Here is a 26,507-nt window from a genome sequence, read left to right on the forward strand (position 1 = left end):
AGAGAGAGACAGACACACAGACACAGACACACACACACACACACACACACACACACACACACTGACAGACACTGACAGACACTGACAGAGAGAGAGTTATGCCTATAGCCAATCTCCTTCCACTAATAAGCATAGTAAACATTTAGCAAGCAGGTCTCAGTCTCTAATTGGTTTCTGTTCATTTGCAAGGTTTCGGTACTGGCATAGTCTTTTCGCTTTTGTTTTGCCAATCATTAGGCAAAATTATGACAAGTGACACTATTCTTCCTCGAATTCACAGGCTTTTGTGCAGCAAGTGCACCCGTGTTAGTGAAAACTACAGTCTGTTTTCATAGCAATAAACAGTTGTGTCTGTTGTATGAAGCCTCGCTGTGTTTAAAGGTAATCCTAGAGTGCGATTAACACAGTTTTAAAAGTTCGTCGACACTGACTTGCTGAGGTCGGGTAAATGTGAAATACCAACAAACGGAAGAGGAAGACGCTCTTGCCTGACAATCAATATTTGATACAGGCAAAACTTGTCAAAATACGCCCATGCCATCACCTTTACCAGCGATGTGTTTCTAAATGTGCACAAACAGAATAACAGACAGGGAAAATCTTCCCCAAATATAGACTTGTCAGGTATTGGATGTGTCAAATCATTCAAACATCGAAGCCGAGACATCTACGATAATAAACTTTAAATGAGTTTTGCCAATCAAACTTCCAAATAAAGTGTGCGCTGTCTTTATGTCAGACCATTTAACACTATTGAGTTGTTAATTATATGTAAACATAACCAAGCCTTCATGTACCAATACTGTGGCACACACACACACACACACACACACACACACACACACACACACACACACACACACACACACACACACACACACACACACACATGTTGTTTTGAGAATGCCTTATTCATCATACCTACATGCGCAGTGCAGACAGCCCCCGGCAATGCACTGATTTATTATTCTCAGACACATCTGTTTATTTTGCGGTATCCGTGTTTAAAAAATACTTTATCGAAAGGAAGGAATCAAAGCCAGAGGAAAAGCAAATATGGTTTAAGCATACCGGAGAAAGTCCAGAGAACGTCAACACTTTCACTGTCATATTTCTTCTTGTCCTCTTCTTTCATTCCTACTCTATCTGCGGAAGAAGACCCTGAACTAGGAAACGTCCACGTTAGAGTACATGGTAAGCGGGTAGTCAAGGTGTGCTGATATTCCTTTGTTTCTTTTTTTTCTCCAAAATGGAGAGTCCAGAAAGTGAGTATGACCGAGTTCTCAATTGCTCTAAATTAAAAAATGTCCAGATTATTCCCGAACATTTTTTAAACAAAAGAAAGATGCTAGCCTGTCAATATTCTTCAAGTTAAATCAAAAACAAAACAAACAAACAACACGAAACAAAAAACACTCAGTTCAGATGAAAATAGATTGTTGTGCTTCTCACAAAATGAATGCTCATGTCCAAGAACGATATCAACCAAATACTCACCGATTCACCAACATTCTTACACCGATACATGTGTACTCACCAAAACGCAGACACACAAAAAAGAGTTTCTTGCATTTAAGAGCGTAATAAATTGCAGTCTTGTGCGTCCACGTTCTGACGAGTACATTTGTAATTTTATGTTATTGTTGTTCTCCTCTAATCCAGTGTCCTGTTCCATGTCTACACTTTAAGGTAAAGACAAAAAGACCCGCTCTAGAAACTCACCGTAGTGTTCCAAGTCGTATTTGAACTCGGGCTGGTACTCGGGCTGGTATTCTCCTTGTACGGGCATCTTCTCTTCCGGCAGAGTGTCGAAACGAGGCGAAGCTGAAGTGCCCGGCTGTATGACCTTGTAGCTGGGTTCCACTCCTGCGCGCATGTTCTCTGGTTGGATTCCGGTCGCCTGCAATAACAATGCAAGGTCAATTTAGATTTTTACTTCAGTGTTGTGTTATGTTCATTTTTTTCTCGCCTTCTATTTAACTTGAGTTTAGTTTATTATATATTACAGACAAATCTGTCTATAACGACCAGCCAACGGGACCAAACAGAACTGGTAGTTAAAGACAGGGGGTCGCAACGGAAAGGTGAATTGAATAGCAAAAACGCTTTTCGGGGATCCCGTGGTTTGGTCGTTCTGTGCAGGTGGTCGTTATCGAGAGGTGGTCACAAGGGCAGTTTCGGGTGTATTTCTTTTCATTTTGAAGTTAACATAAAATAAAGTATAATCATTTTGCTGATTTCCATTTAACCCAATAGACATAGTGAAAATGTCAACTCGTCAGGAATCTATTATGAAAGCCTAGAGTTTAAAACACCCCAAACAACTGAACGATACCGTTGTTGTTTTTTTTGCTTCATGTTCATTGCTGTTTTTCCTCTTCCAGTGCAACTGCCTACAATGTTATACTCTTTGAAAAGATAATATGCCGACAACTGGGGCATCAAAAATGACGACCATACACAATTTAAATTTGATTCGATTATTTTGATCCTGCATTGTTGTCTTATTTTAATCTCATGAGTTTCCATCAAAGGAAAACTGAATGTGTATATGGGTGATAAGAGCTTACTCTAACATAGACCATAGTTCCTTTCAGTTTTAGCGATCCTGTGAACCATCACAGATCTGTCCACGCTTTTGCGCTGAAAGTAGGGCATCCTTCCACGCGAACACACACCAAACATTAACAGCATGTTATCTTTTTACTGTGAAGAAATAAATTCAATAAAATAAATGCCAGTGTGTACAGAAAGTAACTAGGTCTTTGAATGTTGCTGTATATGTTCTGGCCGAAAGAAGCTCTTATATCATCTACAAGGACGGACACATCTGTTGCAGTGAGCATTATGACGGTACCGTTAAAAGATAAGACAACACTCACCTTGAAGTCATCAGTGCTGCCCTCCTTGTCGCAAGGCTTCGTCGTCCTCTTGCCCCACCCGTCCGCCATCACCATCGGGGATCCAGTCACCGGTAACTTTTGACCCCACTTCGCGTCTTCCTCCTCATTTGCATAAACCTTCATGTCGTCTTCCGGCACCGGCTTCCTCTCCCACCATTTGTGTTCACTCGACGAAGCCTCCTTCTCCCACCATTTGAATTGTGGCGTCTCGGCGAACGAGCCGTATTCAAAGCTGTGTGCGGGTTTGATTCTTTGCGCCACATATCCGTCATCCTGCCTCAGCCCTTGCTGGTGTTTGGCTGGCTGCTGTGGGTCCTTGGACCTGACTCGGACAATGGGGTCCTCCTCCTGCTGTCTCGGGGGTGGGGGCCGTTGCTTGTTGAAGCGGGTAGCACCTTTCCACAGAGAGTTACTGCTGTCGGGCTTAGAGTCGCGTCTTCCGGTTGGCAGAGATTTCAAGGACCACAACGGCCCGCTCGCGTCGACGTCTTTCACTGTGGGGTTGACCGGTGTGTGTAGGTTGCCGACTTTCTCGCTTCGCTGTGTCGGTGCCTGGGATTTCTTCATGGTTGGTATTCTCTGATTTGTCGTTTTTCTGCTTGCTGTGAACGGGGTTTCTTTGAAAACAGCGTCAGTAGATTGTTGTCTCGCTGTAGTTGTCTTCTCGGCATCGTCTTCACTTTCTGTGGTCGAAGAAGCGGTGGACTGAGGACGCGTCGTCTTTGAAGGGAGAGTGTGGTCGCTCGATGAAGGGACTTCAGCTGTCGTAAAAATATCTTGCTCGTTCCTGTTGACAACCAGAGTAGACGATCTCAGAAGTTTGGTGTATAATTCAGCGGTCAGGTCTCCCCTTTTCTTTGCTTGTGTTGTCATTGCCGCAGTCTTAGTGGATGATTTCTTTGAGGCGTCTTTGGTGGTGGTCAATTTCGACATCAAAGATGTGGGTTTTGATGAGGTGGATATTGTCTTGGTGAAGGTAGGGAAGACTGTTCCTGCTATTTTAGGTGTCCATCTCAACCACTTGGGTTCTCCGGAATATTTGTTAGTTGTTGTCGTTGGTGAAAGTGTAGTTGTTGACGTGGTAGGCGTCGTTGATGTGGTAGTCGTTGGTTTCTCTGTTGTTGTTGTGGTGGTGGTGGTGGGTGTCGTGGTTGTTGTTGTTGTCGTGGTAGAAGTCATCGGCAAAGACGTTGTAGAGGGTGTCTTGCGGAAAGTGGGGAATACGGTTCCTGCCTGTTTGGGCGTCCACTGCAACCATCTGGGTTTCATGTCACGTTTTGTCGTACCTGTGGCTTCTGTAGTCGTTGTCGTTGTCGTCGCTGTTGTCGCTGATGATGTCGACAAGTCCAAGCTTGTTTCTTCGGCATGTTTGACTGCAGCCTTGCCCGCCTGACTCATCTCAGAAAAGATACTCTTCTTGGGCTTCCTCCTTCTGGGGTCCACCAGATCAAGTCTCTTGGCCACGATAGAGTTCTTCCACACACCGCCTTCTTTTTCTGGCTCTACGTCTGATTCCTCTTTCTCTGATGCCGGCTTCTCCTCATTGTAGACCTCTGTGTTGTCCGTTTCAGAGGAAGTCTCGTCTTCCTGCTTTGTTTCTTTGCCGCGGACAAGGTTCTTGGTTTGTTGGTCAGAGCCTCTGGACTTGACGTTGAAGGACAAGATCTTCGTACCAGGGGTAGTTGTGGGGGCTGACTTCGACGTCGTCGTTGTTGCAGCTTTCCGTGTCGTTGCTTCGTCCTTCTGAGGAGAGGCTGTAGTCGTTGTCGTTGTTGAAGGTGTGGGCTTCATTGTGATAGTTGTTGTGGTGGTTGTGGTGGTCGTGGTAGACTTTCTTGTTGTTGTTGGCTTCGTTGTGGTAGGCGTTGTCGTAGCAGCTGTAGTTGTTGTAGGAGCCTTTGTTGTTGTTGTCGTTGTCGGTGTTGTTGTTGTAGTTGTCAGTGTTGTTGTAGTCGTTGTTGGTGTTGTTGTAGTCGTTGTTGGTGCTGTTGTGGTCTTCCTTGTTGTTGGTCTTGTTGTCGTTGTGGTGGTGGTTGTAGTAGTAGTAGGTGTCGTTGCTGGTTTTGCCGATTTGATTTTGGTCAGTTTGATTTTGCCCTGCATGATGAAAGCTGGCTTCATGTCCTTCTTTCCAACAGAGTCAGGAGCGCTCTTCACGTGAGAGGCAGGTTTCTTGAACGGAGACTTGGGGTAAGGCTTGCGGGTAGTCTTCTCCTTTGGTACTCTAGTGGTCGTCTTGGTAGAGTCTTTGGATTTCACTGGAGAGCGTGTCACTGGTGAATCATCATGCTTGGGCGAGGCTGTTGACTTGGTCTTGAACAACCACTCGTACCGATCAACCGTCGTTTTAACAGATCTTGGCCTTTTGGTTGTTGTCGTGGGGGTGGAAGCGGTGGCTGTTGTGGTGGTGGTGGGAGAGACTGTTGTGGTGGTGGTAGAGGAGGCATAGGTGGTTGAAGTTGTAGGAGTCATGTTCGATTTTTCAGCAAGGACTTTGTTAGATTTTCGGTATTTCTGACCAAACATCTTTGCTGATGAATCTTTCTTCGTCAGGTCAGTTTTCTGGGGGCTCTTCTCGTCCGACTTGTGAAGGGATTTGACTTTCTTCCCAGACTTCTTCGCTGCAGCAGACTCTTCTGTGTACGTAGGGGGAACGTTTTGGTTCTTGATTTGGTATCTCTTTCTGGTGGGCTCAGTGGTTGTGGTCGTGGTCTGTGGTGTAGTTGTTGTGGAAGTGGTAGTAGTAGTTGTTGGTTTCCTAGTGGTGGTTGTGGTACTTGTTGTGGGCTGTTGAGTGGTTGTTGTTGTAGGCTTCTGGGTCGTGGTGGTGGTGGTGGTTGTTGATGGCGTTGTAGTTTCTGTGGTCGTAGTGGTAGGTTTTGTTGTCGTCGTTGTCGATCTTGTCGTTGTGGAGGTAGTGGCTGGAGTGGTGGTAACGGTAGTGGTAATCCTGGACCCGCTGGTCGTCAAAAACTGGGGTTTGTATTTCAGGTATGGGTTAACAAAACCTCCAGCATTCTTCCTCGTCTTCTTACTGTGGACGGGCTTAGCTTTAGACTTCATCGCTTTCTTCGCATTCTTCTTCAGAGGCGTTGGTACTTGCTGCTCCGTCTTTTTTGCCTTGCGATACTTATCCACGGGCCTTGTGAATGGAGACACCAGAGATTTCTGCGACTTGACGATGTCTGGTCTCACAGGGGCTAAAGGCATTGACGTTGTTGTAGCTTTTTGACCAGCAGGACGTTTAGTCGTATGAGAGGCCAGGGAATCTGAGGGTTTCTTGGTGGCGCTGTGGATACCGCCGAGAGTCTTGGGCAGTCCGCTAAGCGTGGTGTCCATCTTCTGGCTATCCTCGGACATCAGTTTGGTATTAGCGACCTTGAGCTTGGTGTTCATGTCCTTGACGTTGTCCTTAGGGTTGTCCTTGACCTGGTTGACCTTCACGTCCTTCTGGGCGTTGAGGGCGTCTTTCTTCTTCTTGAGGAGATCCTTGACGTGGTCCTTGGGGTTCTTGATGGGCCGCTTGGGCATGGAGGACTTGGATGCCGGCTTTTTCGTTCTCTTCTTGTACTTGGTCAGCTTCTTTTTCTGAAAGCAAAAGCGTTTGTTAGAAGTGTCCTGGAAACAAAGGGACGTAAGTGCTCTAACTAGAGTGCAGCAAGATCAAGTAATAGAAATGCGGAACCATTTCCCGGCACTGAGAGAATAACAAGCATTGAAAGGAACAAGCGACTTTGACCCACAAAAAGGGAATGTATCTGTATTAGGACGTATGAAGTTCATTCACTTGCCTCACAGACAACGTGCATTTCCCATATAATTGTTACAGAACTGTCATTCTTACGTTCTGAACTTAAATATTATGCTTTCTTGTTTTACAGCCGTTCGTGAGAAAAAAGAGCATAAGTCGACAGTCAACGCCGCTCTCTTGTTTGTACATTAACAGCATTAGCCTATATTCAATGAGTCGATGAGCAGTAAATGTTGTTGGAACAAAAAATAGTTGGAATCAATCCACACACACACTCACACACACACACACACACACACACACACACACACACACACACACACACACACACACACACACACACAAACACACACTGAAATATCTAGATCACCGAAATTGTTCAAAATCTTCACCTTGTTCTTTGAAGAAGAGGGCGCTTCAAAGTCAGGGAAGGTCTCGTCGTCAGCTAGCACTGAACGGACTGTACGGGCAAGAGGGTAGGCACTGTCACCCTCCAGTGCAGCGAAGTCATCCAGGTCCAGGGCCCAGTACATAGCGCCGCCCAGGCCTTCGTTGCGGATGTATTCAGCCTGTGATAGAACAAATGGTCGTTGAGATGGAAGTTAAAACATGAAGGCCTTTAACGAGAGACAACTTTGATTAGAAACAACAGTTTTCTTTAGGACAGCAGTGAAAGGCAACACAAGATTAAAGTACCTGTACTTTCCTGGCGCGCATCTCCACTCAAAATTGAAGTGTTACACTTTTGAACACCCTTTCTGTAACCAGTTTTGAACACAGTTTCACATAGTACATACATTTTCTAGCAAACTGAACCCATGTGCTACCGTTTGTTTCTACTATATCACACTGTGTTGAAATCTGGTTTTATAAAGAATGTTCAAAAGTGGAACACTTCAGTTTAAAGTGAAATAGTCAATTTGTACATTTAGTCAAGTTTTGTTACAAAAAGGGTCCCGGCCTGACCGCTATAACATTTAGCGGGTCACCTAGAATCAGTCCTGATTGGTCAAATAGCCGGTGCACTGAAATGGTAATAAGTAGATGTTACACGCCGAGTCTCAATGGAAGGTGTTTTTGTGCCACAGTTTGATCGAATCATAATTCACTCTACCTGCGCAGTCTACCTGCGCAGGTAAGTGATCATAATGCGTGTTATATAGTTCTGTGAAAATCATTCAATTCTGGTAACACTTCATAGCAGTTTCTTTGGTTTTGAATAAAAATCAAGTACACAGTTATGCCGTTGCTCTACTGTGGCAGTAAAGGCAGATACTGTTCTTTCATGTTATGATATCGCAGAGGAACTTTTCTTCCGTTGTATTGAGTAGCAAACAAAGGTTTGCCCCTGTGTTCCAACGTCAAATATTGTTGAAAGTTCGGTTTTCTGAGGCAAAACAGTGTATGAAACCGCTTCATTCGAAATTGAAGGGATGTGTGCATTTGTTTGATTGTGTTTCTGTTTATGAGATGAAATAGTGTTGATAATTGACCGACGGATCGAAGTCTTTTTGTCGAAATGGCCGAGTTTGTATAAATCCGAAAGGGGAACAACTCTAGTCTCTACGCCAAGTATGAGAGTTACTTGCTTTTCGACCTTGCTAGCGCCGATGGGTTGTACAAGGTAGATTTTGGTTGTTGGGTGGTTATCAAAAATAAACACCCCTTCCAGTTTACTAATTGAAATAAACAGAAGGGGGAATAAATGTGGATATCACAGTCACATCCAACGATAACTAATTCTGAAATATAACCAGTGCTTTATAAAGAACTGCGGATGTGCGGCCCCAGCTGCTTCATAGAAGGAAGCAGGGGTCCCCAAACTGTGCGTCCCTGCGTTTTGTAATACTACATAATACCAGAAGACTACATTTTGGTTATAAGCCGTGCAGAAACTTTGCAGAATGGTCAAAAACAAACTGAAATTCGCACACAACATTTATGAAGATATTCGCGAACTCAAATGGGTTTAAAATTGAACCCCTTCGTTGTAAAGTCACACTTTCGCGACGGCGCGGAAAACTCTGCGATGACATGAACGCATTCCTCATTGAGAAATGCACTGATCCTGCCTGTATTTGCTGTATCCAAGTCAATTATTGTCCACTGTTGGTTATGGTACACTATGTCCTTCAAACACCAAAGGTAACAATTTGGAAGGTTTAGATCGGGTTAGTTTGGTACCCCAAAAGACATTCTTGTGCTGTGCTCTGTGAGAGGTGTTTTCTTTGTGTTTAATATTATTTTGTTTGGACCTAGCTATTGATGTGTACATTGTTGTTAAACAGTTGTTTGTTGTATGTTTATCAGGGTTTGCTAGTGTGTGATAGGGTTCGTGTCCGTCTGTAGATGTTAGTTTCTTTGTTAGTCCTGTGTTGACAACTCTTCGACAAGCGCTTAGAACTGTACCCACGGAATACGCGCTCTATAAGCTTCATATTGATTGATTGATTGATTGATGGTAACGCTCAATTTGAAACTTCGTACTGTTGAGCCGATCCCCGATTTGTGGGTTTTTTTTTCTCGAAAGAGCACAAAAGTGCATCTGACCTTCAAACTTGTCACGGTGTGGACAGGTTATGCGTCATTTGACCTACAAACTTGTCACGTTGTGGACAGGTTATGCGTCATCTGAAGTTAATGTACACCAACTATAAAGTATTTTGGTCACCAGATGTAGATTGTTATTAGCATTTTTGGTGTGATTAATGAAAGACGCGGACAGACCACGAAGAGTCAACTAATGCAAGATACATTTTCCTGTGGTAGTTTTCACTCTAGGAACCACTCACCTGGCCATTTGGTTTCTTTAGATAGCTAACAACTGAACTTTAGCAATTGTGACTACATTGATCAAAGCGTGTCTTTTTTTTTTAACTAGATCACTAAAAAGAATTCCTCGGTTTTTCTTAATATGACCGTGTTTTCATTTGGTCGTGTACAGAACTGAAGGATGATTTCTGAATGGCTAAGAAAACGTGACTGATAAAGAAAAATAATCCGGAGTCAAATGTATTTTGATGTCCTTGCTTCAAGCAACGCACGACATGAACTGGCCTTATCTGCACTGATCAGGAATAACTGCAAAATATTTTACCCTAAAACGCCCAGTTTTTTGTCTGTGCAGAGTTCACGTGGAACCGTGGAATTGACCATGTATTTCAAATCATTGCTCAGTTTCCATCATGATCATGTGCGAGGAAAACCAGCGATTCTGTCAGTCAGTTCAAAATAATGATGTTATGCGAGAGAGTAGCTCATAAAATGGGAAAATGAACACAAATGAAATTCCAAGCACTTCAACGGCGTAGCATTGTGCTGAGGGCTGGGGAGCATTAGAAGTAAAGTTACTTGAGTTAGGGCACACTAGTCTGAGTAATGAAATCGACAGTATCAAACCATCCCAACCACACCTCTTGGTAATGTCGTTGTCATATCAAGGCAAAGAGTTGCCTATTTATTCACACTTTGTCGTTTTTAACGGTGTAGTATAAAGTTACACAGTCCTCCAAGAGAAGGGTTTCCATTCGTCAAAACCTTGCTTCCATCTCGCTGATAAGGATACATGCTTTAATTATCGTGTAGGAACACTCAAAATGTTGCTGGTTTGTGTTGTTGTTGTTTTACGCTTTCTTTTTGTTATTGCTACAAAGGTGCTTCGCAATTTGAGATGTTATTAAGAAAGGGATTTGCAATTTGAGATGTTATATAGAAAGGGATTCGCAATTTGAGGTGTTATATAGAAAGGGATTCGCAATTTGAGGTGTTATATAGAAAGGGATTCGCAGTTTGTGATGTTATAAAGAAAGGGGTTCGAAATGTCAGATGTTACAAGGATGGCAATTTCCTGTTTGAGATGTTACAAGGACGGGGATTCGCAATTATAGATGTTACAAAGAAGGTGATTCGCAATTAAAGATGTTACAAGGACGGGGATTCGCAATTTGACATGCTGCAGAGAAGGGGATTCACAATTTAAGATGCTACAATGACGGTGTCTGACAGGTGTCGGTTTTAAACCGTTCATTTCTTCTACATGTAGTTTCAAAACAGATCTGAAGAATTGATGATGAATCAGTTTCAATCTAACTCATTACAACAGCGTTTGTCAGTTACAAAGCGAAATTTAAATCGTTTCAGGTCGCCGTATGTCCTCTGTGAACAAAGTCTTCATAACTTCTTACAGTTTCGAGATTCTGGCGTGACCCACAACAACACACTAAACATGTTGGACTACAGTATGTAGCGGTGTGCTGACAGTAAATACTTAAGTGTTCACGTTGGAACACACGGTGTTTACCTTACCATGTGCCACACTTCTTCACAATTCACACTGTGTTTACCTTACCATGTGCCACACTTCTTCACAATTCACACTGTGTTTACCTCACCATGTGCCACACTTCTTCACAATTCACACGGTGTTTACCTTACCATGTGCCACACTTCTTCACAATTCACACGGTGTTTACCTTACCATGTGCCACACTTCTTCACAATTCACACTGTGTTTACCTTACCATGTGCCACACTTCTTCACAATTCACACGGTGTTTATCTTACCATGTGCCACACTTCTTCACAATTCACACGGTGTTTACCTTACCATGTGCCACACTTCTTCACAATTCACACTGTGTTTACCTTACCATGTGCCACACTTCTTCACAATTCACACGGTGTTTACCTTACCATGTGCCACATTTCTTCACAATTCACACTGTGTTTACCTTACCATGTGCCACACTTCTTCACAATTCACACGGTGTTTACCTTACCATGTGCCACACTTCTTCACAATTCACACTGTGTTTACCTTACCATGTGCCACACTTCTTCACAATTCACACTGTGTTTACCTTACCATGTGCCACACTTCTTCACAATTCACACGGTGTTTACCTTACCATGTGCCACACTTCTTCACAATTCACACGGTGTTCAAAACTGTGCAAAGGTGTTCAAAAGTGGAACATTTCAATTTAGCGTGAACAATGTATGGCAGTGAAAGGAAGAGATGACGAATTTCAAGAAAATGTATTACGCCCTCGCAAGACAAACAATTCTATTACCTCCTGGTATTTCAAATTAAAGACATTCCCATTTCAGCGACAGAGCGAACCAGTACGAATTACGTCTTTCAGATCTTTGTCAATAACAATGCCGTTCATCATCTTTTTGACATTCGTGACTGCCGAACAATAACAGGCCACATTTGATCACGTGACCCAGACAAAACTTCATTGACTAAACTTGAAGAGGGAATGTCAGCTTTATACATTTCAATTTTTGTTCTGAAACAGGATCAATGATGGCCATTTCATGCTCACTGTTGACGCCGCCGTGGTTGCTGATGATAACTTACTTTCCTTTCGGTCGGTGTTTTTTTTTTTTTTTTACGTCTTTCCTTTTTACTTTACAACTTGTTTCCTTTCTTTCTTTGAGTTGAAGTATCAGACTATTTGTCAGAGCTTAAACGAGGACAAGGGTACTGATAAACAAAGCACACGACATGTGTAATAGAGTAAGTGAGAGTTATTCGGAACCATTCTCCTGGCACCTAAGAGAATACCAAGCATTGAAATGAATACGCGATTTTTTTTCTATTTCTTTTTTTTTTTGGGGGGTGGGGGGGGAGGGGTGGGGGAGAGAGAAAGGTACATTAGAGACATATTCGATGTTCCGCTGAGTCTGTCCGTATGTACCAAAATCATAATGGTAATGGTAAGGGATAACAGTCTTTATGTTGTGTTGTTGACGGACGGATTTGCACAAGGGCTTGACTGAGTAAGCTAATAAACACTTCAAAACGTGTATCAGGCTTTGGTAGTGTTTGTGTGTCAGCCTGAACAGGCTTTGGTAGTGTTTGTGTGTCAGCCTGAACAGGCTTTGGTAGTGTTTGTGTGTCAGCCTGAACAGGCTTTGGTAGTGTTTGTGTATCAGCCTGAACAGGTTTTGCATTTCATCAAACGCTTTTCATACCTTTTCTGTGCCAAACATAGCTACTTGTGCGCAGATTTGTTCTCAATCTCTTGACCGCTTGCCCGCGAAAGTAAGAACGTATTTTGTAAATACAGGCAGCTGTACCATGATGTTAGCCGCATCGGTTAATGTTGTGACATAATCTAACAAAGTTTCACATTTCATTATAAGAGTGTATGTGTCAGACATTGGTGACTGTACACAAAAATCCACCTCTATCATTTGATCGGAAAGGTGGGAATACTTTTGGTATTTAGTATATCTTATTGTTTCTTGGAGAATTCCGTCAAGGAATCTCGGACTGATATCCCTGGGGGTGGCGTGCAGCGTCAGAACAACGCTACCAAAACATGTTCATGCATGCTCGTATTCGTCTTTTCCAAGCCCTGGGTCTTTCGCTGAGAGCTTGTGATCTTTATCGTGTGCATACGTGCACACGAGGGTGTTCGGACACCAAGGAGAGTCTGCACAAAGTTATCACAAAATGCAATCTCTCCGCCATATATGGTTGGGGTTAGGGTGGAAGATGGGTACTGGGCTTTGATGGAAGCTTGATACAAGCGGGAATAGGGAAGACTTTTAGTAGATGTCTTATACGTGTGTACAGGCCAACACAAGACCAAGTACGCTCTGAAAAGATCCTGTAATCCATGTCAAGAGTTTTGTGTGTTATAGAAACAAGAAAATATCCAGCATTCATTCCCCAAAAACTGAGTACGGCTGCCCTAAATGGCGGAGGAAAACGGTCGTACCAACCCACGCGTGCAAAGGACGAGTGAACTTGGGATTCAGAACACAGAAGAAAAAGAAATACTGACCTCGTGCTCCTTATGTATTGTATCAATGAACTGTCGAATACAACACTGTTTAAACCAAGTACTGACCTTGATCTGAACGCTCTCGACGTCGTCATATCCGACCCACTGCTTGGTGGCGGGGTTGTAGGCGAAGGGCACCTTCTCCTTCTCCAGCCACACTCTCTGCCACCCGCTCTTCAGGTAGTTCATCATCTGAAACAACAACACAGGTAAAACATGTCAAATGTGGAGTAGTAGAAGATGAAATACATTTTCTAGATAATTTGCACAGAAAACAACCAACTTCGAAAATCTGTCCTGAGTGAAATAAATCAACCTGTATATTTATATGTTGTACCAAGTCAACTTTTGCAAGTAGCCACTCTTCAAACTAAATTGGGGGAATTTATATGCAATTGTTTCCTTAAAAACAAACAATGAATTCATTTTGATCTTGTCCTTGGCGTGTCTTATAAACAATACGTTTCATGACAATAAAGTTTATCCGTATGCGTTGTACCCAAATGTCATTGATACGCTTCAAATATAAATATATTTTAGAGTATGCCGAGAACAAAACAAAGAATAAGATCGATGTTGAATCGGTCTCACGTGACCTGGATTCTCGAGATACGAAACAACACTAAACATGTTAATTTTAATTGCACAGTCTTTCCTGCTCGCCATCTCAAATGTGGCCCGACTTGAGGGTAGAATACCGCCATACCACTACTTGGACACAACAACAAACAACAGTAGTGACTGCTTTCTGTGCAAAGTAGACATTTTTTAATGATTTAATTTCTTCAATTTCTTAAAAAAATCATTTATCTTTAACTTACACACAGTCGTATGTTTAAAAGGAAACAATCCTAATTTCCTCCTATAAAAAAGAAAGTAGTGCTCTTTGAAAACGGAATGACATTCATGGTAATATACAGACGTTCAATATAATAACCTAAGCCCCAATCATATAACCGAGTCTAAATTGTACCGCCCATTTTAGAAACTGACGTCAAGACAACGTGAACTGCCAACAGATCTACTGAAAGGTATTTACGATCATCATCATCATATGAGACATATTCACTGGAAAAAGTGTAAGATTTGTAAACAGCCTTCAAAAAGCAATTAAGCTCGTAATTATTGGTAGTGGGAGGAAAAAAGATTGGAATGCATTGGAACGCTCACACAATCTGGATTCTTACAATGTATTCATTCGTCACGTAGGATGTTTTATTTTGTGCTTTCTTTGGACAAATACCCGTCTGTCTAAAAGAGTGTGAAGTCCCGAGATACATGAGAAAAGTGACCCAGAATTAAACCACAGTCTGCGTCTAATCCAAATTGCAGTGAACCCCCCTCACCCCGCCCCTTTCTGTAAGACACCCAACCCGTGTACCCCAATGTGAGACTTCCTCTTTATTAAAGACCTTGCTATTTCCAATGTTAAGTTAATAATCTCTGTGAACTTATCTTTATTTAAAGACTTCCTCCTTTTTGGATCCGACTTTCTCAGGGTTTAAATTGAGGGTTTCACCATATTGTTCATCAGAGCGACTGGAAACTGACTAACCATACACCCATTGTTGCATGCCTGATTCGAGACACACAACGGATTTAAGCTGTACAGCTTCAAAGTAAATACAGACGCCCTTCACTCCATTTTGTGTGTAAACTTCGGGTGTTTTGATGTTCATATGTTTTTAAAGAGGTATAGTTCAACAGACCTTTATTTCTCAACTTTCCCTTTGTCATGAAAAATTATTAATTTAATTAAGCTAAATGTGCAAAGCTGTATCAATACGAGTGTGATTGTTTGTGAAGATGAAAGGTTCACACTAAGAGAGATGAAAGCACGAGTTGTAAAAGTTCCAGGGCAATTTCATCCACGCGTGTACGCATCTGGAACTCGACTGATTTCTCGTTGTAAAAAACCCAACGAAAGTAGCAAAAGGCAAAAAGGAACTTTCTTCAATTTTGAATTAGCTAGCTTAAAAGATCAAAGGTTCAGTTAAAAAAGTAACATAATGACACTGATACAAATGTTAAGTTGTTTTTGTTATTTCACATTGGTCCTGTGCTTCTTTCGTACTTCTTCGGCGCAAAGTACGCTTTTACTGTCCAACTACTTTTGTACTATTTTGGTTGACACTTGATTGGACAAACCTTTCTTCGTTTAGCGCTCGGCACAGAAGAGCTGTCGGAAGTAATGGTCTTAAGAGGTTATCTCCCTTGAGAGCTCTTCAGTCTTTGGTACCTAATCATTTGACTGCTGGATTACTTTGTTTGTCTATCTTCGTGAGAATCTAAAAATAGTTTGTTCTGTACTTGTGTAAGCATCTTAAAATGTGTTGTTCTGTTCTTGTGTAATTGTCCTTAGTCATTTGATGACATTGGTGTTGTGTTTGTCTCATAATAAAAACTTCTTAACACATCTGTCCTTTGTGCATTTTGTCGAGCTCATTTGAGACAGGTGTTGTAGTTGTTGTTTTTCACTTCTTTTTTGGTATTATACCCAACTTAACTACATTGTGAGAGTTTTCGTTAATTTGAAACGCTTTGTCTATGTTCCCTTTTCATTAAAAGTAGCCTTCTATCTCAGAGAGAGATAACACAACGATTCAAAGTTTTGATCTTGAAATTTAAAAGTGTTTGGGGGTTTATTTATTTTCAAGCATGTGGTAAATGCAACTTTTGAAGTAACCGACGGTGAATAAACGTTCCGTCAGAAGAGTGCACAGTTGATGTCTTACACGATGGTTAACGCAGGAAGAAGGTGTCTTTAAGTACTGAGACAGGCGTGTTGCGTGTTTCTTCTTGGTCACAATTTTAGTTGTGCATTGTTTGTTCCTAGGCTTACAATGTAAAGTAACTTTATGTCCTACAGGGGAGGAGGAATAGGGGGTGGAAAGGGAAGAATCAGAGGAGGAGACCACTGTTCGAGTAAGAATGGGGGTGGAGTGATTGTATGGGGTGGGGGTGAGTGTATTTATCTCACTGCCGAAACTTCTCTGGTGAAGCTCCAACAAAAATGTGACAGTTAATTCGTGTGTTAATTTTGTCAGTAGGTGAGTTTGCCTGTTTGTTTGCCTTTTTGTTTTTATTTTGTTGCTTGTTTTAAAACTTTTCAGAAGTGTGCCGCTGTGAGGTGTTGCAAAGTTTATCTTTGACTAAAAGTTTGCCTTGAGAGTAGATTCATTTGTTAATTTGTTTGTGTATTGTTGGTAACCTTAAAAAATGTATATATCGATATATGTTGAAACGCGTTGATATTTCTAAAGTACAGCCTGTGCTGATTATGATGACTGAGAGAGGAGGGGGATGAGGAAGACACAAAATCAAAGATTTACAAATGCAGGTTAACAACAACAAAAAAATATATATATATATAATGTTGTCCTACACTTTCAAATTATAAGAAGAAAAACTGAACTTAAAATCATGTTTCCGCAATAACGTGGCATGACGAGGGGATATATTTTAAATGAACAAATTTCAAAAGTATCCAACATCAGCAGTCGGGCTGCACTGCCGGACACAAGAAAGAGAAACCTGAGAATGCCAATGTCACAAAAGATACGTTCTACCTCATGGTACAAAGTTGTGCGAACTCAAATGCCTGCCCGATACTCACAATGATACAAACATAAAGTAAAAGTAAAATATTCAAAACAGAAAGCGAAATAATCTACCTAATCATCATTCTGATACACAAAGCCATCTACGAGTGTCAAAATTGTAATTAGAACCGGCTGAACGCTGCATATCAAAGCATTTTTGAAATGGGTTTTTTTCTTCTCTCTCCTCGGTCTGAAGCAAAGAAGTGGATTTCAGCTCATTAAATGTTTGTTTTAAATACACAGAACAACGCAATACTGTAAGCAGTGAAGTTGGAGGTGTATCGAAAACCAAGAAGAATTCAGCAAAGAAGTGAACCTCCCAAATAGAAACTTTACATCCCGCTTTTAGACACCACCCAATCGATGTAGACGGAAATAGAAAAAAAGGTCTACTTTAAGATCTACGTAATTTGCAGAATTCCCTCTAAACGGCAACAACAGTGATCTAAAGGAAAACAAATAAATACAAACTCCTCCTCTGGCTACGGAAACTCTTGCGAGAATTCTCTCTTACTCCAGTCGAGACTACAAAACTGCTTACCTCGGCGCTATCGAGAACGCAAAAAATGTCTACAGACAGACACCGGTGTCAAAATATGCCTTTTAAGGCGCAAGGCGTCTGTGGTCTAAAGAGAAACATCTAAACAAAAGGGGGCGAAGTCTGTCGAACAGTAAGCGGAACACAAAAGAGGGAATTGGTAAAAGATTTTGAATTATCTGTGCTACGTACACAGGTTCCATGTCCCTGACATTCTGTGGCATCGCTGGATCAAGGGAAGCAGGTAGAGACAATGCAGTCCTACGCCCAGACACAGAGGAGTGTGAGTAGTTGTCTCCCTTATTTTAAGACCGGCGGGAGGCATGAGGAAATGGTTGTGTCCCTTGTATTGTCTATGCTTGTTTTGTCACACCACACCTACACGATTGTGTTGGTAAACATTTGCTTTTCTATTGGAAAAACTCAATGGCTGAAACATATCTATGACGGAGTTGATGGAGAGGTGTTGAACTGCGCAGTGTCACGTCGTTGTTAAAAATAAAAAAAAGCAATATGGACTGAGTTTTTAAGTCTCCCCTATTCTTTGAAAGGATCAAATTGAATTTATTTTCACAGGGGATTCAACGTTTTGGATGCAGCACACTAAAACACTATCCCCAGCACCCCTCACCCAACCCCTCCCGCTAATTACACACACACACACACACACATACACACACACATACATACACACAATCTGACACACACACACACATATACACACAATCTGACACACACACACACGCACGCACACACGCACACACGCATGCACATACACACACATACACAAACACACACACACGCACGCACTTTCACACACGCGCTCGCGCACTTTCACACACACAAACCACACACACATGCATGCGCGTGCGCAGAATGAAAACGGGGGTGGGGGGGTGGGATGCACCTTTAACAGTAAGGCAGAATTAGAATCATAGCGATTTTGTGTTGTACCTTTGCATGACTTCTCGAATGTGCTGTATGCGGGACATTGCTAGGAATGGCTTGAATGGGACGAACCGGCCAAGAGATTAGGGCCAAATCGCAAAGCAATGATTCTTTCTCGGTTCCCTTTTCCTCTTCTTATCCGCACCAGAAACTCAATGAATACTGGGCGGAATCGCAAAGACCTTCATCAATTTCTATCATATTTTTTTCCTCGCGTCAAACTCGGCGAGCCGTATTCAAGATATAATCCTTCTTGTGTTAACGATCACATGCATCAGTGCAATATGTCCCGGCGGTTCCATGGGATAACATCGTCCTTCAACTTGAAGACATACCGAATACCTATAGCCTGGCTGCTCCCACTGCAGAGTGCGGTTTTTTTGTTTAATGAATTAACTTCGAAAATGACACGCATATATCTGCAAAATGAATTCAACAAAAACATTCCCAGTGTGCACAAGAAGCTGTCATACTGATACTGTTGATGTTCGGTACATGTTGAAGCGGAAGGATGCTCTTTATTATGTAAAAACCTTGACAGATCTGTGAAGGAGCTCACGATCGCTTACACGAGAAGGAGCGTGCCTTTAACGGAAGCAACTTAGCTCAATCCAATTCACTACCAACACAGTGACAATGTTAGTCTGATGCCTAAAAGGGTTTATGAAAGTCCATGGCAATATCAAAATAGCGTATACTTATTAAATGCTTTACAATGGAAAAAATATTAATTATAAGCTTAGTAGAAAAGGTCTGTCCTTCAGATAGAGGTTCTCGACACACAAAAAAACACCTGTATAATAAACTTGGCAAACAGACTATTTTTACACGTTTTTTTTATCTCAACTTAAAAAAAAAATCGTGTTCTTTTATCCCAGCGAAGCTGGAGGTATCCCGTGAACGCTATACTGTAATCGATTTGAGAAATGTGCATACCGAATAATACATGATAAAGAAGGATTCTTTGTGCCCGAAAATGGGCCACAGTTGGAGATGGAAGTTCACCAAAAATTGGGACCATACTAACAAAAATACGGTGGGTAAAATTGGCGCCCCCATTTTTTGAGCAAACGCCACCCAAGGCCGCTTTGGACGGGTAGAAATTTCGTAGTTTCCAAGTCTATGGATAAAGCTCGCGTAAGAAGAATACGTCACGGTCGAAAGTCTTTGACGTCAATTAATGCATCATGACGTCATGCCTCCCTGTAGTCTTTCTCTATCGCGCGGTGTGTGTGTTTGTGTTCATTTTGTGCACATGTGTTAGTGTTACTGTTTGTGTGTGTGTGTGTGTGTGTGTGTGTGTGTGTGTGTATTTGTGTGTGTGCGCACGCGTGCATGAGTCTGTACTCGTGTGTGCGTGTGCGTGTGGTGTGTGTGTGTGTGTGTATTTGTGTGTGCGCACGCGTGCATGAGTCTGTACTCGTGTGTGTGTGAGTGTGTGTGTGTGTGTGTGTGTGTATTTGTGTGTGTGTGTGTGTGTGTGAGTGTGTGTGTGTATTTGTGTGTGCGCACGCGTGCATGAGTCTGTACTCGTGTGTGTGTGAGTGTGTATGTGGTGTGTGTGTATTTGTGTGTGTGTGTGTGTGTGTGTGTGTGCGCACGCGTGCATGAGTCTGTACTCGTGTGTGTGTGTGAGTGTGTGTGTGTGTGTGTGTGTGTATCTGTGGGTGTGTGCACGCGTGCATGAGTCTGTACTCGTGTGTGTGTGAGTGTGTGTGTATTTGTGTGTGTATTTGTGTGTGTGTGTGCGCGCACGCGTGCATGAGTCTGTACTCGTGTGTGTGTGTGAGTGTGTGTGTGGTGTGTGTGTGTGTGCATACGTGTATGTGTGTGCGTGTATGTGTGTTTGTTTGTAAAGGTGTGTATGTCTGTCTGTCCATATGTGCGTATGGGTGTGTGTTTTGTGTGTATGAAGTTTTTGTGAGAGAGTGAGTGAGTGCGTGTGAGTGAGTGTGTGTATGTGTGCGTGTGTGACTTGGGGTGTGTGTGTGAGTGTGTGTGTGTTTGTGTGTGTGTGCGTGTGTGTGTGTGTGTGTATGTTTGAGAGAGAGAGAGGTTTGTCTTTCGCTGGGGTATGCAGTGCCTTGGCGTTGCACATCTACTTAATTTAAACTTTATCTGCCCTAAAATGAAATTTACTTGGTTTATATGTATCCCTTTTCGGATTGAAAATGTCTTTTGAGTCTTTTGGTGTCACGTGACAGACGCTCAAATGAGGGTATCTCAAAATAATGCCAGACAAAAAAAGGAAGGTTCTAATTGAAGAAGTTCGAGGTGCGTGTACAATGATGTGCTCATTAGAGGGACTTGTAAACACAAAATCATTACATTCTTTCTTCACGTCGGTCCGCTAAGAAAAGAAGAAGAAGAAGAAGAAGAAGAAGAACGTCTAACATCTCAGAACAATAATATATTTAATACAATTTAGAAACAGGAAATGGGATTTTTGTCTAAATGATTTCTAGATTTTGAAAAATGTTGCTTTAGCAAGTTTCTGTGCATTTAAATCTGAGATGAATACCAAGAGCTTTGTTGAAACTAAGTCATGATTTTACTGCAAATAATTATGACCATCACGAGTTGGGTGTTTTTTGTCCACAACAATCGGAATAGCTTGTGCGTTAAGCGTATGCTCGTAGTACGTGTGTAACTTTTGTGTTTGTAGAACAGAAAGAGAAGAGAATGCCTTTAGGTTGTTTCACTCCTGAAGAACAACTTTAATGTTACCAAAACCTTGGTAGTAGCTGGGGTTTTTTTGTCTCTGTTTTTTGGTGGGTTTTTTTTTATCGTACATTGAGACACGAAGTCGTTTCCTCGCATCTCGGGTGACCTTTGAAGAAACCTTCGTTTCTGCTGTCCACTTCTCTCTACATGACCTTTACTGTGCAATAAGAAATAGGTTACTCTTGTGAGAGGACATGGAGGTGCATGCCTTAGTTTTCTGCTATTCATTTGTACAAAAAGTGAGTTTACTCTAGACAATGACCACATTTTACCTCACAATACGAAACCCTTCTTTTGCATACAAGTTTCCTCCTTTTTAATATTGTACCTAAATTAATTTATTTTAGAACATAAACGAAATCGTTTTATTGTGTGTAAGGCGCGGACCAACGTTTCCTGCTGTTCATTTGTTCCCCACAGTAATTTTAGTAGAAATCTTACCTCATAGTAGGACACGAAGCCCTTTTCTCGTGTAAACGGCGCGGCCTTTCCCACTCCGCAGTTCTTCTGGCCGGGCTTGGTGTCCTTGGGTCCACAGATGGTGAAGGAGCGGCCGTAGAACGGAATGCCCATCACTAGTTTATCTCGGGATGCTCCCAGCTTCACCCACAGTTGTACAGAGTCGTCCTGAGACAGATAAATAATAACATTAACATAATCCAGGTCAGTTACATATGATGATATAAATGATTATTTTTTGTTTGGGCTCGTAATGGTTTGGTCTTGAAAACACCTCTGTGTTTTTCACCCCTTTCCCTCGTTACTCTGAATACGTGATAGTTGCGTAGTCTTTAAGGTTTCGCCTTCTTGTTCAAAACTTCCTTTAGCAAAAAGATCATTGAGCGCGCTAGAGGTTCATTTGTGGAAGGTTCTAAAATCTGATAACAGCTGTACCAAGTAGTCCTGATATTAAGTGAAATGTTATAGTTAAATGCGTTGGAATCATAAGCTTTAATGGAACTAATAGGGTGTAAACCGCTTTGTAACTAGAATCACTCTGCTACGAAAAGAGACGGCAGGTGTATTCTACCTTTTTTTTTCTTCAGGAAGGGGTTCAGGCTAGTGGGAGGGGGGGGGGGTGACGTCAGCCTTTTTTTCAAGACCGCGTCAGGTTTGGTTTTTGAGACAGAATGCATGCAACTTTGAAGTATTTGGGTTCCTTTATTCAAACGAGATGAGTGACGCCTCCTTTCGTTCAACATTATGATGACTGATCCAAGGTGTATCAATGGCTGAGAGCACACGAATAGTACGAACACAACACATTTGATATCTTTGACTTCACTTCACGTCATGCTGATTCAACTTGCTGAGCTGAATACTTCAGGGTGTCTTTCTCTGAAAATAATGTTGCCAATTTAAAATGTTTGGGGAAGGGCACCGAATATGGGCTACTTTTTGTTTCATGCTGATAACTAGCTTATTTTCTGGTCTCATGTTGTGCTTGGTGGTTCTTCTCTCTTCCGTTAACCGTTAGACCTAGTTAGAGTGATTTATTTCTGAAAGATACTGAGCTAAAATTAAAAACAGAAAAAAATTAGAAGCATCGGCGCCTAATATGGACCAGTGAAGAAGCCACCACGAGTCACTGTAAAAAGCCAACTTTACCTAAAAATAACACCATGCAGCTCAGTATACAAGTCAAGTTAATTAAAATATGAATTACATTTACGTGTAGTTAGATGAGATCATTAATCAAAGTAATACATGAAACTTAAGAACGTAATCACAAACAGAAAGGAATGGGAAGCAGATAGGTTGATTATAATCGTTATGGGTTGATCTCAGGAAGCTTCTGCGCTACTGACTACAACCAGTCGTTATCTGTTCATTTGTTCATATTGTTGATATTGGTCTATATTAATGAAGACATACATACTTTGAGATTTTCGCTCTAAAAAGACAGGGTCAACATTGCTAACATTCAATAACTACAGTTAAAGCCGTCTTACACGGCATGTTTTTCATGTAAACAGCTCGGTCAGTCGACAGAAACTAGTCCGTTTATAGCGTCAAATCGCTGCCCAAATATAGAAAATCAAAAAGAGCCTAACGGTTTTGTGGGTTGTATGTCCCCGGCTGTTTTGACATGTTCAAGTTATAGAGAGAGGGTAGCTGGAGCAAATTACATTACTTCTAAGCGCTCTTGCATATTATTTTCTCAGAATTGAAAGTGGTCCATACTATGAGCCGGTCCATATTAGGTGCCCTTCTTCTATAATTTATACTTCGAAAATATGTTCTCTAGCTAGCAAGAAGGCCATAGCAAAGAGCACAAAGAGGTCTTCAATCCTTCAATATGAACTTCAAAAAGCAAAATGTATTTCAAACTTCGCATTTGTTATAAATGAATAGGTCTCAAGCATAAGCCCAAAAGTCAGTGACACACACACACACACACACACACACACACACACACACACACACACACACACACACACACACACACACACACACACACACACACAGCAACGTCATAATGATGTCATGAACCGTGACGTCGCACTTACGACACTGTGAGTGATCTTCTTCTCGTCAGCGTTGAAGTCTCCACCAAAAAGCGGGGCGTTGTGACCCAGAGACTTGCTCCATGAACCGTGAAGATCGTAGCTCATTATGCTGATGAAGTCAAGGTACCTAAAAGCAAAATATGACATTGTTGTAGTCAATGAGAAATGACAGCGAAGCAGACCAAGACGTCTCTTCTTGGCCCTCTCTTCCAAAGCGACCTTTCTGACATCACAAAAAAGTTCAACAAAACGTCATAATGCAAATAATGGCGTTACGTTAAAATTCCGTCATTTCTTCTGCATGACTACGGAGGAACTGAACACAAACTTAGAGAACAGTTTGTTCTTTGTGACTTCGTCACATCAGTGGAAAATGACGTGTTAGGTGACACAGCCAGGCTGTGCATGTATCGGTATCGTACATCATTAAATGTTAACAATCAATGTCTATAAACCTACTTTTTGAATATCCTACTCTACGGTCTAGATTCTTAAATGCATAAGATAACGTGGTTGTTGTAAAATATTCGAAGTCAATGTTTCTAAACCAATTCTTTTAATATCATAACTCTTCGGGCTGAAAACGCATTGGTACCCACATGCATGTGTAACCGAGTGCCAAAACACTACGATCATCTCGGGAGGCGAAGTGCAATCAAACAGGATTGAAAATGTTAGGGCCAATTTCTTAGCCCTATAAAAACTGTTATGCAAACCCGAAAGTTTCCATGAACATACAGACAATCGGAAACCACCAGACCCCATCACAAACAGAATTCCACAATCCACCGGTGTTGACTTAAAGGCCAACAACTCGGGTGCAGAGTATGCTGTGAAAGGAGCGGTAGCCTCCCCTGCCACAATCGCCCTCGTTTGAATGAACTTCGTCCCAAAGTTCCGAACCGGGGGACCACTGTCCATCCCAAGTTCGCAGAATGGGAACAGCACGAACATTTTCAGTGGTCATATTATGCCATTACCTGAACATATGCCGAGTCCCATCCTGATCGCAGCGCCAGATGTAACCGAGTGCCGAAACACTACGATCACCTCGGGAGGCGAAGTGCAATCAAACAGGATTGAAAATGTTAGGGCCAATTTCTTAGCCCTATAAAAACTGTTATGCAAACCCGAAAGTTTCCATGAACATACAGACAATCGGAAACCACCAGACCCCATCACAAACAGAATTCCACAATCCACCGGTGTTGACTTAAAGGCCAACAACTCGGGTGCAGAGTCTGCTGTGAAAGGAGCGGTAGCCTCCCCTGTCACACATGGGGTGACGTTAAGTTTTGAGTCCGTGTTCTGACTTTACTCTTTAAATGTTTGTTAATCGGGTTGACTGTAACATGGTATAACATCGCTGTGGTGAAACGTTATGAAGCAAAGTCTCTGACCGTGTCCCTATAATCTCAGAACTCCTCAGAGTAAACATTCAGATACCTAAGAACACGCAATGACACTGTTTGTGAATAGTTCTAATTCACAGTCTTTGCTCAGTTAATTGTGAACGTTGTTAATCACCGAATTGTTGAGTTCCGTGTCTAAGAGCATAAGTCTAATTTTGTATCTGATAATAATTCAGCGCCTGGAGCTCTATGAACTATGAAGCTTGCAACTGTCTTTCTTATCTGTGTGTTTGATTACAGAACGACACTGCTGTTTGTTATGACATGTTAACGAATGTCCCTGCATGTTCTGTATGAACTGCAAGTTAATGAAGTGCAGGTACCCAATTAAGTTATAGCATTTGCGATCAAAATATATCGCGAAGACTAACAGTATTATTCATACGGCTGATAAAACAGAATTGCCTCTAGATTGCTATGCTGTTAGGCTCAACAGGATTCTGAAAAGCTGTGCATAGAGACATCTTCCACTATTTATTATTTAACAATCATACTCTTTAGTCTTTATTGATGTGGATTTTAGCAACGAGTGTGTTATCCCGTTTATGTTAAAAAAAGTGGATCACTATCTGATGTATCTCCTATACTGACCGAAGGCTCCAACGGCTCTACGCTCATGAAAACAAAAACAAACAAACAAACAAAAAACAATAACAACACAAAAATCTGACACTAAGTTTACGAAGGGTGTATCAAGTGTTTCATATTGGTCCTGTTAGAATAGATATGGAACAAGAGACTGCGGGGGAGAAAAACGATACTACCCGTCATAAATAAAACTAGGCAGATAAGTTTAAAGGCACAGTAAGCCTCCCGTAAACCATCACAGATACTGTCAGGCTTTTACACACAGTACAAACACCCTTTAATTTAAACGCTCACCGCTTGAGAACGTCCTAGGTGCCCTCCGTAAAGAGCGAGCAATTTTCAAAGAATTTATTTGTGCGTGGTTTATCTTACCCCTGAGCCATCGTGAACCCGTGTGATCCAGTTTTCCTTTTTCACAATGCAGTCGTCAGTTAGTAATTTGAATGCGACTCGCTGTGAGCTTATCTGCAATAGCACGTTATTATGTACCTCTGACTATGCACGAAACAAACGGCTGTGGTTCACAAGAACTCTCGCGATGGCTTTTGACTGTTCAGAGGAACTGGCGATAGGCAAAAACCGTCGCCTGCTACGAGAACCACGACCTTGCGTGACCCTGCTTCCGGGCGTTTCTTTTTTCAAACTTTCAAAACTTCGAATTGTACTTGTCTTGATGAAAAAAGAATTCTTTTATGATTTAAGAATGTTTGTGTAACAAGCTGTCAATTTAT

At 41.8% G+C, this 26,507-nt stretch overlaps 1 protein-coding gene across 1 annotated transcript in view; it reads right to left on the bottom strand.

Annotated features, from left to right (window-relative positions):
* The window catches only part of LOC138946589 (uncharacterized), a 49,912-nt gene that overhangs the window by 4,947 nt on the left and 18,458 nt on the right, over nucleotides 1-26,507 (bottom strand). The window contains exons 6-11 of the mRNA XM_070318035.1: nucleotides 23,777-23,903; nucleotides 21,708-21,893; nucleotides 13,521-13,646; nucleotides 7,047-7,223; nucleotides 2,883-6,491; nucleotides 1,723-1,900 (exon numbers count right to left, since the gene is read on the bottom strand). Coding sequence (XP_070174136.1) covers nucleotides 1,723-1,900; nucleotides 2,883-6,491; nucleotides 7,047-7,223; nucleotides 13,521-13,646; nucleotides 21,708-21,893; nucleotides 23,777-23,903 — 4,403 coding nt within the window. The remainder of the gene's footprint in view (nucleotides 1-1,722; nucleotides 1,901-2,882; nucleotides 6,492-7,046; nucleotides 7,224-13,520; nucleotides 13,647-21,707; nucleotides 21,894-23,776; nucleotides 23,904-26,507) is intronic.

Source organism: Littorina saxatilis, linkage group LG14, assembly GCF_037325665.1.
Source record: "Littorina saxatilis isolate snail1 linkage group LG14, US_GU_Lsax_2.0, whole genome shotgun sequence".
NCBI lineage: Eukaryota > Metazoa > Mollusca > Gastropoda > Littorinimorpha > Littorinidae > Littorina > Littorina saxatilis.